The following is a 17,970-nucleotide window of genomic DNA, read 5'->3' as shown; positions in this document are numbered from 1 at the left end:
GCAGTTTAGAAATGTTAATGGATATCTGAAGGACATCCAAGGGCTTATGTCTGGTAGGAAAAAGGAAATGAGGACCTGAAGCTCAGGGGAGAGTTCTTAATTAGAGATTTAGATTTCAAGGCCAAATATTTATGATTCTGTTTCAAATGACAAAATGTCACAAAATAGCGCTACCAAGGCCCTGCCAGCTGCTGCTTCTGCCCTCAAGCAGATCATCTAACACTCATCAGTCAACATATATCAGAATGCACTACGTGGGTTTGCAATTTGTCCTTCACTTTAGCCCCTCTAGGTCTGCCTGTGGTATCAGCAATGATACTTGGGGTCTTCTCTTGAGCTTGCTCCCCTACTCACATGTGTTCTTTGGCACAGAGGTGAGAGTGTCCAGGCAATACTGAACACTGGATTAGCACCATTTCATTGGAGACTAGACTAGAAATATTTGATTGGAAAGAGTCACTTAAAGAGTTACCTAGAAAAGAAACAAACTGACTGCTCTGTATAAACACTCTTTGGACCTGATGTAATATATCCCTAACTTTTTGTGACTTCTGACAACTACTTTAAGAAAGTAATATATGACCAATTTAATAACTAATCATAATGAAAGCATAATTATCTGATAATGCCAGGTCAGAGATCATCCAACTACATAAATCCTAATGGAAAGAAGAACATTAACTGATTAAACCTAGATCTAAAATTCCACTTATGGAGTTCCTGTCGTGGTGTAGCGGAAACGAATCTGACTAGGAACCATAAGGTTTCAGGTTTGATCCCTGGCCTCACTCAGTGGGTTAAGGATCTGGCATTACCGTGGCTCTGGTGAAGGCCAGCAGCTGTAGCTCCGATTAGACCCCTAGCCTGGGAACCTCCATACGCTGCGAGTGAGGCCCTAAAAAGCAAATAAATAAATAATAAAATAAAATAAAATTCTATTTATTTATTAGCTCATTCTCTTTGTTTTGGCCATGCCCATGGAATGTGGAGGTTTCTGGGTCAGGGATCAAACCCACACCACAGCAGTGACTCAAGCCACTGCTACGACAATGCCAGATCCTTAAACTGCTGCACCATAAGAGAACTCCTAATAGTTCATTCTTTTTTTATTTCTTTTTCTTTCTTGGCTGTCCCATGACATGTGGAGTTCCCAGGCCACAGATAAGATCCAAGCTGCAGTTGCAACCTACAATGCAGCTGAAGCAATGCTGGATCTTTTAACCCACTGTGCTGGGCCAGGGATCAAATCTGCTTCTTGGCACTGCAGAGATGCTGCCTGCTGATTCCATTGCACCACAGTAGGAACTCCTTAGTTCATTTTTAAAACTAAAGAAACTAGGTATTTTCAACTAAGAATATTATCATTTTATTATGTGAATGTGAAGGTGGCATAATTCTCTAATACCCAGGGATTTTTAATTGACCTAAGCATTTCTAGCACTCTATACAATTTTTACTTCACATTTCTCTCTTTTTTTTTTTTTTTTTTTTTTGTCTTTTGTCTTTCTAGGGCCACACCTGCAGCATATAGAGGGTTCCCAGGTTAGGGGTTGAATCAGAGCAACAAATGCTGGCCTATGCCACAGCCATAGCAACTCAGGCTCTGAGTCGCATCTGCGACCTACACCACAGCTCACGGCAATGCCAGATCCTTGACCCATTGAGTGGGGCCAGAGATTGAACCCAGGTCCTCATGGATACTAGTCAGGTCTGTTAACCACTGAGCCATGACAGGCACTCCATACATTTCTTCTTTTAAAATGTTTTACTGTTTCTCGAGACTAAATTATAAACAATAAGTCCAAGAGAAAACAACTGCATAGACTGATGATCCTGCATAGATTACAAACCAAAGCAGTAGGGTGCCTCTACTGCACTTGGATCTTCTCTATGCAGTAAGTATGATAAGGAATGTACTGGGCAAGGTACTGTGTGTGGTGCTACGATCACAGAGAAAGAAGACACAGTTCCTGGCACTCAAAGATTTTGATAAAGTAGTGTGCTCTGGTTTTCAAACTGCAACCTACTGACTTTCAGTGGCTCCACAGGGTAGCAGGTGGAGGCAGGGACATTCTGAGATTCCTGTTATTTCCCTTTTCCTTCAACATTGGAGTAGCTCTATTTTAACTGTTCTATATATTAGACTGTCTTATAAAATTTAGCCTGAAGAAAGGATTCTGCCACACACAAAAATTAGTAATAAAGTTTACAAACCTCTGGTCTAGTAGAAAAACAAGAGCAGCCAGAATCTATATACATGTAGCCCTGGCCTATGGTTCTGCCTGAGTGTAGCAACTGTAGTTATCATCACCACATCAGCTTTCCTAGAAGCACATACTGGGAGCCATTGGCAGCAAGGAAAACCCACATACCCTCATCAACGGGTGCATTTTATTCCTATGCCAAAGTGAAGCACAGTGTTTTAATTTTTTTTGGTGGGGGGGCAGGACAGTCAAGATCAGAGGACTGTGGAACATGCAAATTAACTGCCTTTCTTTTTTACTCTGTTAAAACTTCCATTTTTAATTTTCTCACATATAGCATGCAATTGGAAAAGTAGAACAGCTGTTTTCAAATCTTAAATAAAACAATAATCCATAAAGCACTCAACACAAAAAGTTCCCAAGCAATATAAAGCATATCCCAAGATTTATTTTCTTTCTGCCCCACCTAGAAGATAACCACAGGGAAATGTTGGTGTTTTCTAAAATTCCAAGTTGGCCACAAAGGTCAACTCATCCCTTCAGAACCTTGCTGACATCCAGAGGAAAAGAAGCCTAGAGTGTCTCCTTGATTTCTCCCCATCTTTCAAGGGGAAAAGCACAGCTGCATTTGTTCATGCTTAAGTGTCTCACTGCTCTGCTAAAATATCTGATCTACTGCATGTCAGCCCCATTCTGTGGCTTCTACTCCAATTCAAGGCAAAGAGGAATAATGGAGTCAGGCCAACTTTCCCTTTTTCCCAGAAGATACCCAGAAGATTCCTTTTACAGGGCTAGATTGACAATGAGGGCTAAGGCTGCCCTCAGAGAGGAAAACATTAGTCTATTTCCCTGTGAACTCTCTCTCCCACGTGCAGGAAAGCAGAGCCCAAGGTTTACTAAATTCAAGATTAGGGTCTTTGCTAAATTTTCTTTGTTCTATACTTTTCCTGTGTATTTTCTCTGGCATTGAATAGATGCATCATTTTCTCTCCTGAGATGGTAATGGCCAAGACTGAGATTAAGCTTCCATGTGGAAACAGGCACAAGATACAAAAAAAGCTGCACATGATTTCAGGCAAAACTCTCAGCTAAATAAAACAAGTTTACTTTGTCTTGTTTTGCCTATGTGCATCTATCTTCTCTCAAGTCTAGGACATATCTTAATACAGAGTCTCAACCTCACCAGAGCTTCTAATTACTTTTACCTGATCTGCTTGCCTTCTCTCATATCATATAAGGAAAAGAAGACATCAGTATCTTCCCCAATGGTATTGTAGGTGAAGCTCTTCAGGCTGAGGAAGAAGTGATGTGGCACTGGTATCCGACATGTTTCCCCATGACGTGGGCGCATCGTATCTACCTAATGAGGAAGGGGGGAAAAAAAAGCAACAGCGATTATATTTCAGTCATTCATTATATTTATCATAAATAAACTTAAAACAAAATGACTAACTCCTTGTGCTGCGGAAGGGGACCATTTAAGAGAAAGATTGAAAGTATTTTTGGAGTTCCCACTGTGGCTCAGTGGTTAACGAATCCGACTAGGAACCATGAGGTTGCGGGTTCGATCCCAGACCTCGCTCAGTGGGTTAAGGATCTGGCGTTGCCATGAGCTGTGGTGTAGGTCGCAGACGCGGCTCAGATCCTGCATTGGTGTGGCTCTGGTGTAGGCCGGCAGCTACAGATTAGATCCCCTAGCCTGGGAACCTCCATATGCCACAGATGCAGCCCTAGAAAAGACAAAAAACAAAATAAATAAATAAACAAACAAGGAGGGGGAAGAAATCTCTGTCTGCTCAGATTTGGTATTTCTTGGGTAAATGATTAGTAGTGCTCAAAAAAATTTTTTTAAAAAGTATTTTCTTTGCTAATAACAGGTGGTTGCATCAATATGTTTAGTTTGAGGTAGGCAAATGTACAGCTGGGAAAAGTGAATAAAGTGAAGGCAATATGGGAACCATAATTCCAACTTATGAGTGAACTCAAGATCTTCATCAGGTCACAAACATCTAAATTCTCCAGAGAACCATTTTCAAAGTTATTTCTCAGAGATGCTGCCATGACCCTGATGCACTTTATTTACAAAGTTAAATGGCAATAGTTACCATTCTAAATACCATTTTTATTTTCTCAGACTGATTGATTTAGTCTCACAGTGTTTTTTGTTTCAACTGTGATTGTGTAAATTTGCACAGAGAAGTGGAGACTAGCCAAGTCAGCTTGGAGGTCAGGGATCCTTAGAACACAATCAAGAAGTCAGTAGTTTAAAAAAAAAAAAAAAAAGATTACAAAAGATATGAAGTACTCAGTGATGTCTGTCATTTCCTGGTGCTTCCCTGTCTTACAAGTGCTTAAAAGAAAGAACTGAAGGAAAATGCTGGGATGCCTTAAGTTGCTTACCTGGGATGTGCTCTGTTGTACACTCTGCCGGCTAGATAAATGCTATGGAAAGAAAGAGAGAAAAACTCACTCGATTGGGAAGAAAACTAAATTTTATTAAGCACTTTGTATATTCTAGGCATTCTGATATGTATTTTACATATGAGATCTCATTTAATTCTAATAACTTTGTTAGACAAATGTTATTTGTATTTGACAGAGATAACTAAGTCTAAGTGTAAGGAAGTGAGATGCTGAAGGTCCCACATAGCAAGAAAGTGGCAAACTCTGGATTCAAACATAGGCCATTTAGCTTAGAGCACTGGCCAAGTCACAAGCAGGTGCTTGCTAGTGGATTTTTGCTTTGCTACTGTCGTCTCCAGATGCTGTTATCACATTCTGCATCCTGCACTGTGTGATGCAGGCTCTCTATACTGGAGAAGGTATAGCCTTACAAGGGGCTCCCTCCCAAACGTCTCTCCATGCTGTTCCTTTGCTGCTGGCTAAAGTCCAAAGAAGCAGATTCCAATGCCAGGTACACACAGAAAGGGTGTGAAACTTTGGACAAATTGCTTACTCCCACCAAGAGACATTTTCTTCAACTATAAAACTGAAAAAATTTTACTGTCTTCTTCACAAGGTTATTGTGAGGCTCAAATTACATGAGAAGCAGCATGACAATAGTAGTTAGGGACCTAAAAGCAGAAGTCAAGCCACCTTGTTTTAAATATTGACTCCCACTTTCCTCATCTCTAAAGTAAGAATAACATTTTGCACTGAACCTCACAGGGTTTTGTGCAGATTAACACAGCATAGTACCCAGTGTAAGTGGTTGATCACTGTCATCTATAACTAGTATTCTTATTATTATTGGTATTCTTCCTTATAATTAGTAACATAAAAGGCGGTCACATTTAGAAAGAAACCCTGGCCAAGAAGAAAGGTCAGTTCACAAATATTCAGTCCCTGCTCTTGGCAGACTCGACAATGAGAGTTTCTATCTTGCTTCCTTTTGGCCCCTAGAGTTTGTGAGACAGTAGGTGAACTGTTCCATGTCACATGGGTAAAAATGGTTGCTGAACAGAATGATTTCATTCCTTAAAAAAATACACACATTTAACCCTAAATAAAACTGAAGTATAATTGAATATTACTTTAAATGCATCTCATTAGATATATTTGCTAGTTATTTAATATTCATGTGCATTATTAACCATATTAGCTAATTGTATTGACCATTAATGTTCATCCGTGGGACTATATAGTCCCATAATTCATATTCAACATAATAAAAAGAGATCTCCACCAGGTGGGGAAATCATCACAAAGAATGCTTATGTATAAAAGAAAACTTTACATATAAAATAGGTTATAAAAAAACTTTTAAAATCAGGCTTTCAAAAAAAAAACTTTCTATGGTTTACTAACCTATATCCCACTGGGGAAGTTACTGGCTTAAAACTCTTTTCATTTTTTTTTATTTTTAGAGGCTACACAAAGTCATTCTTCTCAAGTAAATTCACTGACTCTTAAAAATGTCTACCAATCTTAAACATAAATGTTCAATTTAACTATATATGGGAGTTTACAGCTAATTTCAGGGCAAATCATCCTGGTTGACAATAACAAACAACATTCTAGACTTCAGAGGCATCAAATTTGGAAAGAACTTTCAACCTAAACTGAAAACACCCCACATAGGTAGCCAGAGAACTGCATCAGAACTGGCATTTTGGAACATCTTTCACGGCACTATAAGGAAAAACTTGTCAGGCAGCCTTCAGGTGGCCAGTTGGTACTTTCCTCTTTAATGCCATTATCACCTGAATTAGAGCTATAATGTACTGTGTTCCTATGTTTGCTACCCAACTCTAGACTTTTTCCTCCTAGGGAACAAAGTACCTATCTTAATCATCTTCAAATTGTAAACATTTAGCAACATACATCAAAAATGTAAATTAATTAAGAAATGCACGTACTACATTATTGCCTCTGCTAAATTTTACCCCACAGAGAGGTCATTTTTAATCCTTTGAAGTCTCTAGTCCATTTAGTTCAAAAAGGTCTATCCATATGGGAAAAAAACTGTGGTAGCTTTAGACATGCCATTCAACTGAATAACAATTAATTGCTTGTTATTTATGTTGGGAATTGTGTTAGGTACTGTGAGTCTTAAAAGGAAATTAAGGCTTACCTGGTCAGGATCCCATGAAATGATGTTTGGGGAGTTCCTGTTGTGGCTCAGCAGTAACAAACCCGACTAGGATACATGAGGATGCAGGTTTGATCTCTGGCCTCGCTCAGTGGGTTAAGGATCCAGCGTTGCCACAAGATGTGGTGTAGTCACAGACGTGGCTCAGATTTGGTGTTGCTGTGGCTGTGGCATGGGCTGGCGGCTACAGTTCCAATTCAACCCCTAGCCTGGGAACTTCCATATGCCGAAGGTGTAGCCCTAGAAAGCAGTAATAATAATAATAATGATGATGATGATGATGATGATGATGATGATGATGCTTGTTAGAAAATAATCTAATCAACTGATTTAAATCCAGAAATAGAAGCATAAACATTGATCTACTAAAAACATTACTTGTATGACTGAGTTACTTTGCTGTACAGCAGCAATTGGCACAACATTGTAAATCAACTATGCTTTAATAAAAGACATTAATTAAATGTTAAATAACACTAAATAAAGGATTGCAATAAATTATCAGTCCTCTGTTCCACCCGTCCTCTTCCCAGAGATAAATAATTTCAAGTCTTTACCATTTTTTCCTAGAATTTATCAAATATTTTGAAATATCACATATACACTGCTCCTTTTTAAAATCCAATTTGAGATTTATCTATTGGCTTCTTATTATGGTATCTGAGGATTTCTGCAGTTGTTCATATCCATTTCCCTTCATCTATCTTCCTGATAGCTCACAAGTTTGAATAAAACTTGTTTATAGTACTATAACTTTTTTTTTTGGCTACACCCCTGGCATATGGAAATTCCTGGGCCAGATATCAAACTTGTGCCACAGCAGCAAGCTGAGCCGCTGCAGTAACACCACCAGATCCCTAACCCTCTGCACCACAAGAGAATTCCTAAAGTGTTATAACTTTTAAACATAGTTTGCTGAGCCAAGTAGTGTACTTCTTTAAACTTCCTTCTTTCTACTACTTTCTGATTTTGTATTGGAGATACAGTTTTATGTGAATTATAAGGTCTTTTCCTACACCCTCCAACAGCTCTATAAAATACCTTTCAGTAGCATATCCCTCCTGGCTTCCCTTCAGCTTTAACCTAGACTTTCACTCTCCAGGACTTTCATACTATCATCCTGAGCCTTTCCACCGATGTTAACCTAATAATTCTCTGCCCCTCTCTGCCCCTCCCATTTGAGTCAGAATTCCTTTCCTGGACAGTACAAATCAGCATCTTTTCATTTACTCCTTCATTTTAAGGAAACAATTTATTTCTCAGTTATTTCCTGAAAAAAGATCAAAGAGAAATGCTTGATTTGATTTTAGATTCTGAGTTACCAAAATTCTCTGTAGTCTACTTTCCTACTTGATGGATAATGTGGTTGAGTAAATATAGAATTTGAGATGAATTTTATTTTCTTTCAGAATTTTAAAGACAACTGTTTATTATTTTCTAGTTTTCAATATTGATATTAGGAAGAAAAATGCTATTCTTACAACAAATCCTTTAGTAGAGGATCTATTTTTCTCTCTGGAAGCTTTCAGCTTTCATGAGCTGAAATGTCACCACTGAGTGATAAATACTTGTTGGGCTTTTTCAATCTGGATACTGATATCTACATTCTGGGAAAAATTTTTTAAAGCTTTATTGAGATATACTTGGCATATAACATTGTATAAATTTAAGGTGTACAATGTGATGATCAGATATATGTACAAATTACAAAATGAATACCACAATAAGGTTAGTTGATACATTCTTCACCTAACATAATCACCTTTTTGTTCTTGTTATCAGTATGGTGAGAAAACTCAAGATCTACTCCTTTCATAACTTTCAAGTATGTAATACTTTATTATTAACAACAATCACCATTCTATACACTAGATCCCCAGAATATAATGCTCTTATAACTGGAAATTTGTATCCTTTGACCAATATCTCATTTCCCCAACTCCCCAGCCCCTGGCAACCACCAATCTACTCTGTTTGAGTTCAGCATTTTTAGACTCCATATGTGAGATCATAAAGTATTTGTCATTCTCTGTCTGACTTATTTCACCTAACATAATATTCTCAAGGTTCATCCATGTCGCAAATGTCAGGATTTCCTTCTTTATTGTGGCTGAATGGTAACGCCATAGTACATACACATCACATTTTCGTGTGTGTGTGTGTGTGTGTGTGTGTGTGTGTGTGTGTGTGTGTGTGAGAGAGAGAGAGAGAGAGAGAGAGAGAGAATGTATTCATTCATCATGTATTTATTTGGTCTATCATACATTAGGTTCTGTGTTAAAAAGAAAACAAAACATCAGATTTCTGTGCCAACTTTCATTCTTTTTTTAATTCATCATTTTATTTTCTTACTTTCTTTTTTTAAAAATTAGAGTATAGCTGATTTACAGTGTTGCAATGATTTCTGCTGTACAGCATAGTGACCCAGTCATACAAACACTATGGTCTATCCCAAGAGACTGGATACAGTTCCCTGCTCTATACAGCAGCACATCATTGCTTATCCATTCTAAATATAATAGTTGGCAAGTACCAACCCCAAATTCCCAGTCCATCCTACTCCCTCCCCCTACCCCCTTGAGAGCCACAAGACTGTTCTCTATGTCCCTGCATTTGTTTCTTTTGCAGATAGATTCATTTGTGCCATATTTTATTTTATTTGGTCTGATTTTTAAAATTTTTTAAATATTTTAATTTTTTTATATTACAGTTGATTTACAATGTTCTGTCAATTTCTACTATACAGCAAAGTGAGCAGACAGACAGACACATACACACATATATACATTCTTTTTTTCACATTATCCTCCATCATGTTCCATCTATATTCAAGTGTCTGGATATAGCTTCCTGTGCTATACAGCAGGATCTCATTGCTTATCCACTCCAAAGGCAACAGTTTGCATCTACTAACCCCAAACTCCCAGTTCATCCTACTTCCTCCCCCTTCCCCTCAGCAACCACAAGTCTGTTCTCCAAACCTATGAATTTATTTTCTGTAGATAGGCTCATTTTCTATATGTTAGATTTGGCTGTTGCAAATGTGTTGTAATGAACATAGGGGTGCATGTATCTTTTTGTGGTTTTTTGGGGTCTTTTTAAAAATTACTCAATGAATTTATTACATCTATAGTTGTACAATGATCATCACAATCCAATTTTATAGCATTTCCACCCCACAACCCCAGCGCATCCCCCAACCCCCCAAACTGTCTCCTTTGGAAACCATAAGTTTTTCAAAGTCTGTGAGTCAGTATCTGTTCTGCAAAGAAGTTCAGTCTGTCCTTTTTTTCAGATTCCACATGTCAGTGAAAGCATTTGATGTTGGTGTCTCATTGTCTGACTAACTTCACTTAGCATGATAATTTCTAAGTCCATTCATGTTGCAAAAAATGCTGGTATATTGTTACTTTTAATGGCTGAGTAATATTCCATTGTGTATATGTACCACCTCTTCCTGATCCAGTCCTCTGTTGATGGACATTTAGGTTGTTTCCATGTCTTGGCTATTGTAAATAGTGCTGCAATGAACATCGGAGTACATGTGTCTTTGCGAGTCATGGTTTTCTTTGGATAGATGCACAGGAGTGGGATTGCTGCATCAAATGGGAGTTCTCTTTTTAGTTTTCTGAGGAATCTCCATACTGTTTTCCACTGCGGTTGCACCAATTTACCATGCCACCAACAGTGTAATAGGGTTCCTTTTTCTCCACACCCTCTCCAGCACTTATTGTTTGTAGACTTTTTGATGATGGCCATTCTGGCTGGTGTAAGGTGGTACCTCATAGTGGTTTTGATTTGCATTTCTCTAATGATGAGTGATGTTGAACATCCTTACATGTGTTTTATGGCCATCTGCATGTATTCTTTGGGGAATTGTCTGTTTAGACCTTCTGCCTATTTTTTGATGGGGTTGTTTGTTTTTTTGGTATGGAGCTGCAGAAGGTGTTTGTAAATTTTGGTGATTACTCCCTTGTCAGTCGATTCATTTGGAAAGATTTTCTCCCATTCTTTGGGTTGTCTTTTCGTGTTGTTTAGGGTTTCCTTTGCTGTGCAGAAATTTTTAAGTTTAATTAGGTCCCATGTGTGGTTTTTTTTTTTTTTTTACTGTCATTACCCTAAGAGATGGATCTGAGAAGATGTGGCTGTTGTTTATGTCCGAGAGTGTTGGGCCTATGTTTTCCTCTAAGAGTTTTATAGTGCCTGGTCTTATATCTAGGTCTTTAATCCATTTGGAGTTTATTTTTGTGTATGGTGTTAGGGAATGACCTAATTTCATTCTTTTCCATGTGGCTGTCCAGTATTCCTAGCACCACTTATTGAAGGGTCTGTCTTTTCTCCATTGTATATTCTTGCCTCCTTTGTCATAGATTAGTTGACTAGGTGTGTGGGTTTAATTCTGGGCTTTCCATCCTGTTCCACTGATCTATATTTCTGTCTTCGTGCCAGTACCATATGGATTTGATGACTGTAGCTTTGTAGTAAAGTCTGAAGTCAGAGAGCCTGATTCCTCCAGCTCCATTTTTCTTTTTCAAGATGTCTTTGCCTATTCTGGGTCTTTTGTGCTTCCAAACAAACTTTAAAATATATTGTTTGAATTCTGTGAAAAATGTCCTTGGTAATTTGATAGGGATTGCATTGAATCTATAGATTGCCTTGGGTAGTGTAGTCATTTTGATAATACTGACTCTTCCAATCCACGAGCATGATATATCTTTCCATCTACTTGTGTCATCTTTGGTTTCACCAGTGTCTTATAGTTTTCAGAGAGCAGGTCTTTTGTCTCTTTAGGTAAGTTTATTCCTAGGTATTTTATACTTTTGGATGCGATAGTGAACCGGATTGCTTCCCTAATTTCTCTTTCTGATCTTTCATCGTTAGTATAGTGTGTATCTGTTTGAATTATAGGGTTTTTTTTTGGATATATGCCCAGGATATGTGCCAGAAGTACTGCTGGATAATATGGTAGTTATGTATTTAGTTTTCTGAGGCACCTCCATACTATTTTACACAGTGGTTCTACAAATTTATATTCCCACCAACAGTGAAGGAGGGTTTCCTTTTCTTCACACCCTCTCTAGAGTTTGCTATTTGTAGACTTGTTTTTTTTTTTTTTTTTTTTTGATAGGCAAGAAATAGATTTATTAAGGTACGATGTTTGTGAGAGGTGCAAGTGGGTAGGCATGGAAGCTCTGCCATTTGTAGACTTGTTAATGACGGCCATTCTGACAAGTATGAGGAGGTACCTCACTGTAATTTTGATTTGAATTTCTCTGATAATTAGTGATGTTGAGCCTTTTTTCATGTGCCTATGGCCATCTGTATGTTTTCTTTGTCTATTTAGGTTTTCTGTCCATTTTTCAATTTTTTTTTTTTTATTGTTGTTGAGTTGTATCAGTTGCTGGTATATTCTGGCCTATGTCAGTTGCATTCTTTGCAAAGATTTTCTCCCATTCTGTGGGTTGCCCTTTCATTGTTTAATGGTTTCCTTTGCTGTTCAAAAGCCTTAGCATTTAATTAGGTTCCATTGGTTTTTGTTTTTATTTTCATTATTCTAGGGGATGGATCAAACAAAATGTTACTGTGATTAAGTTAAAAAGGCTCTGCCTATTTTTTTCCTCTAAGAGTTGTATAGTACCTGGCCTTACATTTAGGCCTTTAGTCCATTTTGAATTTATGTTTTTGTATGGTGTTAGAGAATATTCTAATTTCATTCTTTTACATATAGCTGTTCAGTTTTCCCAACACCACTTACTGAAGAGACTATCTTTCCTCCACTGTATGTTCTTGCCTCTTTTGTCATAGATTAGGTGACCATAGGTGCTTCTGGGCTTTCTACCCTGTTCCATTGATCTGTGTTTGTTTTTGTGCCAGCACCAATACTGATTCTCCCAATCCAAGAGCATGGTATATCTCTTCATCTGTTTGTGTCATCTTTGATTTCTTTCACAAGCGACTTATAGTTTTCAAAATACAGACCTTCTGTCTCTTTAGATGGGTTTATTCCTATGTATTTTATTCTTTTGATGTGATGGTAAATTGGATAGTTTTCCTAATTTCTCTTTCTGATATTTCATTGTAAGCATACAGAAATGCAATCGATGTCTGTGTATTAATTTTGTGTCCTACAACTTCACTCTTAACAGTTTTACGGTAGTGTCTTTAGGATTTATTGATGAACTCTTAACAGTTTTCTGGTAGTGTCTTTAGGATTGTCTAGGTATAATATCACGTCATATGCAAACACACAACACATTTTCTTTACCCATTTATCCATCAATGGACACTTAGGTTGTTTCTGGGTCTTGGCTATTGCGAATAATGCTTCAATTAACATAGGAGTACAGCTGTAATAGAGCAGGGCCCTGAGGGGCTCCTGGGCACAAAAGCCTTTCTGTATCCCCCATTTCCTATTTTTAGGAAATGGGCTGACTTCAGCCTTCATAGCCTTCCCTGAGTTCCAAGGGTCAGGTTCAAACAGTTGCTGATCATGGAAGGAAGGGAATGCAAAGACAAGGGAGGAACAGTCAAGAAACAATAGTATAGACTTGGGGCAGGGTCCTGGCTCCCTCTCAAGGGATACACATAATGATGTAGGTATCTTATACACCTAAGAGAAAAGTTATACTCCTTATGTTTCTTTTAGATATGATTATTTTAAAATTGAACAGCTTAGAGTCCTTCCTTGTCCTCCCTGGCTTAATTGCACCCTAAACACAATCACCCCATAAGCTAAAGATTGGGGACCCTGAACACAACTGCCTTTGGGTTAAAGATTATTAGCACATGATATTCTTTAGGAACTTTGCTAGTTTGTTCTAATCCCTGATCAATGTCCTTTTTGCAAGTATTGTTATTCTAGGCAATAATCCAGAAGACCACAGTCATGATCATGCAGAGATCTCCTTATGTGAGCTTTGATGAATAAGAATCTCCCTAAGAAAGAAGAATGCATATTTACCCTCAACCCTGATTCTTATCCAGAATCTCATCTTTCTCCTTTTTACTATAAAATTCCCCAAAGTTCTTCCCAATGGCGGGGGTGGAGGGGCACAGTCTTTAAAGCATTAGCCTACTGTGGCCTCCTTTGTCTGGCAAAGCAATAAAAGTTATCTTTTTCTCCTTCACCCCAAACCCTGTCTCCATGTTTCCATTTGACACTGGTGGACCAAGGCTTAGTTTTGGCAACACAACTATCTCTCTGAGATCTTGATTTCAATTCCTTTGGATATATACCCAGAAGTGGGCTTGCTCAATCATATGTTAGTTCTTTTTTTTTTTTTTTTTTTGAGGAACCTTCATACTGTTTTTCATAGTGGCTATACAAATTTACATTTCCACTACAAGAGTTTTCTTTTCTCTACATCCTTGACAGCATTCATTTGATGACAGACAAACAAGTGTGAGGTAATATCTAACAGGTGTGAGGTAATATCTCATTGCGTTTTTTTTTTTTTTTTTTTTTTTCTTTTTATGGCCATAGCTGTGGCATATGGAAGTTCCCGGGGTAGGGGTCAAATCAGAGCTGGAGCTGCTGGCCCATGCCACAGCCATAGTCATGCTGGACTCAAGCCACATCTGTGACCTATGCCACAGCATGTGGCAATGCTAGATCCTTAACCCACTGAGCAAGGCCAGGGATTGAACCCACATCCTCATGGACACTACGTTAGGTTCTTAACCTGCTAAGCCACAAAAGGAACTCCTCACTGTGGTTTTGATTTGCATTTGATAATTAGTGACAGCAAATACCGTTTTATGTATATATATATATATATTCTCCAGAAAAAAGTCAGATCTTTTGCCTATTAATTTATTTTGGCCACCCTGTGACATTTGGACGTTCTGGGCCAGGGGTCAGATCCAACTACAGTTGTGACCTATACTGCAACTGTGGCAACGATCCTTTAACCCACTGTGCCAGGTCAGAGATCAAACCTGCATCCTGTTGCTGTAGAGACATTGCCAATTCCATTGCACTAAAGTGGGAAATCCTTTTGCCCATTTAAAAACCCAGATTACTTTTTTTTTGGCTATTGAGTTTTAAGAGTTCCTTATGTATTTTGGATATTAACTTTATTATATATATTATATATTACATATATCATACATATTTTTAAAATATATATTTAAAATACATATTTAATATTTAAAAAATATATAGTTTGTGAATATTTTCTCCTATTCTGCAGGTAGAATTTTCATTTTGTTGATTGCATATTTTGCTTTACATAAGCTTTTTTATGATACAGTCCCACTTGCTAATTTCTGCTCTTGTTTTTGTGTTCTTGATTTCATACCAAAAGACCATTGCCAACACCAAGGTCAAGCAGGTTTTCTCATATGTTTCCTTATATGAGATTTATGGTTTCAGGTCTAACACTTAAGTCCTTAATTCATTTGGAATTAATTTTTGAGTGTGCTGTAAGACAGGAGTACAATTTCATTCTTACGCATAAGAATATCCAGTTTTCCTAACATTTATCAAAGAGACCATTCTTTCCCCATTGAATATTATTGGCTCCCTTGTTAAAATACTACTTGACTATATATATGTGGGTTTATTTCTGGGATCTTGATTCTGTTCTACTGGTCCATGAGTCTATTTTATTCCAGTACCATGATGTTTTAAGTTACTGCAAATGTGTAATACAGTTTGAAATTAGGAAGTGTGATGTCTCTAAACTTTGTTCTTTCTCAAGATTGCTTTTGCTATTCAGGGTCTGATGTGGTTCCATACAAATGTTAGGATTGGTCATGCTATTTCTGTGGAAAACCCCACTGGAATTTCGCACCAAATCTGTAGATGACTTTCAGTAGTATGGCTATTATAACAATATTAATTCTTCCAATTCTTCACCATAGGAGAATTTTCCATTTATTTTTGTCTTCTTTAATTTCTTTCACCAATGTCTTATAGTTCTCAGTACATATCTTTCACTCCTTGGTTAAATTTCTAAGTATTTTCTTTTTTTTTTGCCACACTCGCAGCAGGCAGAAGTTCCTGGACCAGGGATCAAACCTGCACCACAGCAGTGACCTGAGCCGCTCCAGTGACAACACCGGATCCTTAACATGAGAATTCCCAAGTATTTTATTATATTTGATGCTATTGTGAATGGGATTGTTTGCTTTGTTTTCAGGTAGTTGATAGTGTATTCTGATCTTTGCAAATGATTTACGTATGTTGATTTCATATTCTGAAACTTTACTGAATTTATTAATTCTAACAGTTTTTTGGTATCGCCTTATACATAGATTTTCCATATGTAAGATCACGGCATCTGCAAATAGTGACAGTTTACCTCTTTATTTCTCATTTGAATGGATTTTCTTTCTTTTTCTTGCCTAGTAGCTCTGGTTACGACTTCTAGTACTATGTTGAATAGGAATGGTGAGAGTGGGCACTCTGGTCTTGTTTTTGATATTAGAGGAAAAGTTTTCAACCTTTCATTGAATACGATGTTAGCTGTGTGCTGGTCATATATGGCTTCATAAGGTGTTCTTCTTCTATGATCTCTTTATTACAAGTTTTTAATCATAAAAAGATGTTTAAATTTTGCCAGTTGCTCTTTCTGCACGTATTTGAGATGATCACATAATTTTAAAATTCAGGTATAGTTGATTTACAATGTTGTGTTAGTTTCAGGTATATAGCAAAGTGATTCAATTATACATATATACATAAGCTTTCTTCAGACTCTTTTCCATTATAGATTATTAATCATATTGTTTTTATTCTTTATTTTGTCAATGTGGCATGTTACTTTGATTTGCAGATGCTGAGCCATTCCTTCATCCTTGAAATAAATCTGACTTGATTACTGTTGAATTTGGTTTGTTAGCATTTCACTGAAAATTTCTGTATCTATATTTCTCTGGGATACTGGCCTTCTTTTCTGTAGTATCCTTAGTACCTAGCTTTGGTATCAGGGTAATGATGGTTTTTGTTTTTAGCATTCACTCTTCTAAAACATTTGATAAAATTTAGTAATGAAGCCTTGTGGTCCTGAGCTTTTCCTTGTTGGGAAGTTTTAATTTACTGATTCAATCTATTTACCCATTACTGTCTGTTCAGTTTTCCCATTTCTTCATAATTTAGTCTTAGTAGGTTTCATGTTTCTATCTAGGTTGTCCAATTTGTTGGTGTACATTTATTCATAGCAGTCTCTTATGGTCATTTGTATTTGTGTTGTATTATCTATAATGTGCCTTCTTTCATTTATAATTTATTTAACTGAGTCTTCTTTTTTTCTCACTAATTCTAGCTAAAAGTTTGCCAGTTTATCTTTTCAAAAAAAAAAAAAAACTTAAGTTTCGCTGATCTTTTCTACTGCTTTTCTATTATTTCATTTATTCTCATTCTGATCTTTGTTATCTCCTTCCTTCTGCTAACTTTGGGATGAGTTTGTTCTTTTCCTAGTTCTTTGAAGTATAAGGTTCGGTTATTTGAGATCTTTCTTTTTTCTTTTTTGCTTTTTAGGGCCACCCCTGTGGCATGTGGAAGTTCGCAGGCAAGGGGCTGAATTGAAGCAATAGCTACCAGTCTACACCACAGCCACTGCAATTCAGGATCTGAGCCGAGTCTGAGACCTACACCACAGCTCATGGCAATGCCAGATCCTTAACCCACTGAGCAAGGCCAGGGATTGAAACAGATTCTCATGGATCCTAGTCAGGTTCGTTAACCACAGATCCACAAATGGAACTCCCGATCTTTATTCTTAACGTAGGCATTCATCACTATAAACTTTTCTTCTAGAATTGCTTTTGCTGAATCCCTAAGTTTTATTTATTTATTTATTTATTTATTTTAGGGCTGCACCTGTGGCATATGGAAGTTCCTGGGCGAGGAGTTGAATCAAAGCTGCAGCTGGCTTATGCCCCAGCCACAGCAACACCAGACCTGAGTTGCATCTGCAACCTATGCCACTGCTTGTGGCAATGTCAGGTCCTTAACTCGCTGAGGCCAGGGATTGAACCCACAACCTCACAGACACTATGCTGAATTTTTAACTCACTGAGCCACAATAGGAACTCCCATACCTAAGTTTTAGTATGTGGTGTTTCCATTTTTGCTAATCCCAGGATATACTTAAAATTTCCCTCCTGACTTCTTCTTAGACCTACTGGTTGATCAGGCGTATGTTGCTTAACTGTCACATATTTATAAAT

The 17,970-nt window shown here is 37.5% G+C and overlaps 1 protein-coding gene across 14 annotated transcripts in view; it reads right to left on the bottom strand.

Moving 5' to 3' along the window:
- DOCK3 (dedicator of cytokinesis 3) overlaps window positions 1–17,970 on the bottom strand; it is a 504,996-nt gene that overhangs the window by 196,673 nt on the left and 290,353 nt on the right. For all 14 annotated transcript variants that reach the window (XM_021068831.1, XM_021068838.1, XM_021068839.1 and 11 more), the window contains 2 exons: window positions 4,605–4,646; window positions 3,410–3,564 (listed from right to left, as the gene is read on the bottom strand). In XM_021068831.1, the coding sequence (XP_020924490.1) occupies window positions 3,410–3,564; window positions 4,605–4,646 (197 nt within the window). The remainder of the gene's footprint in view (window positions 1–3,409; window positions 3,565–4,604; window positions 4,647–17,970) is intronic.

This window comes from Sus scrofa, chromosome 13, assembly GCF_000003025.6.
Source record: "Sus scrofa isolate TJ Tabasco breed Duroc chromosome 13, Sscrofa11.1, whole genome shotgun sequence".
Lineage (NCBI taxonomy): Eukaryota > Metazoa > Chordata > Mammalia > Artiodactyla > Suidae > Sus > Sus scrofa.
This window is presented reverse-complemented; position numbering and strand designations above follow the sequence as displayed.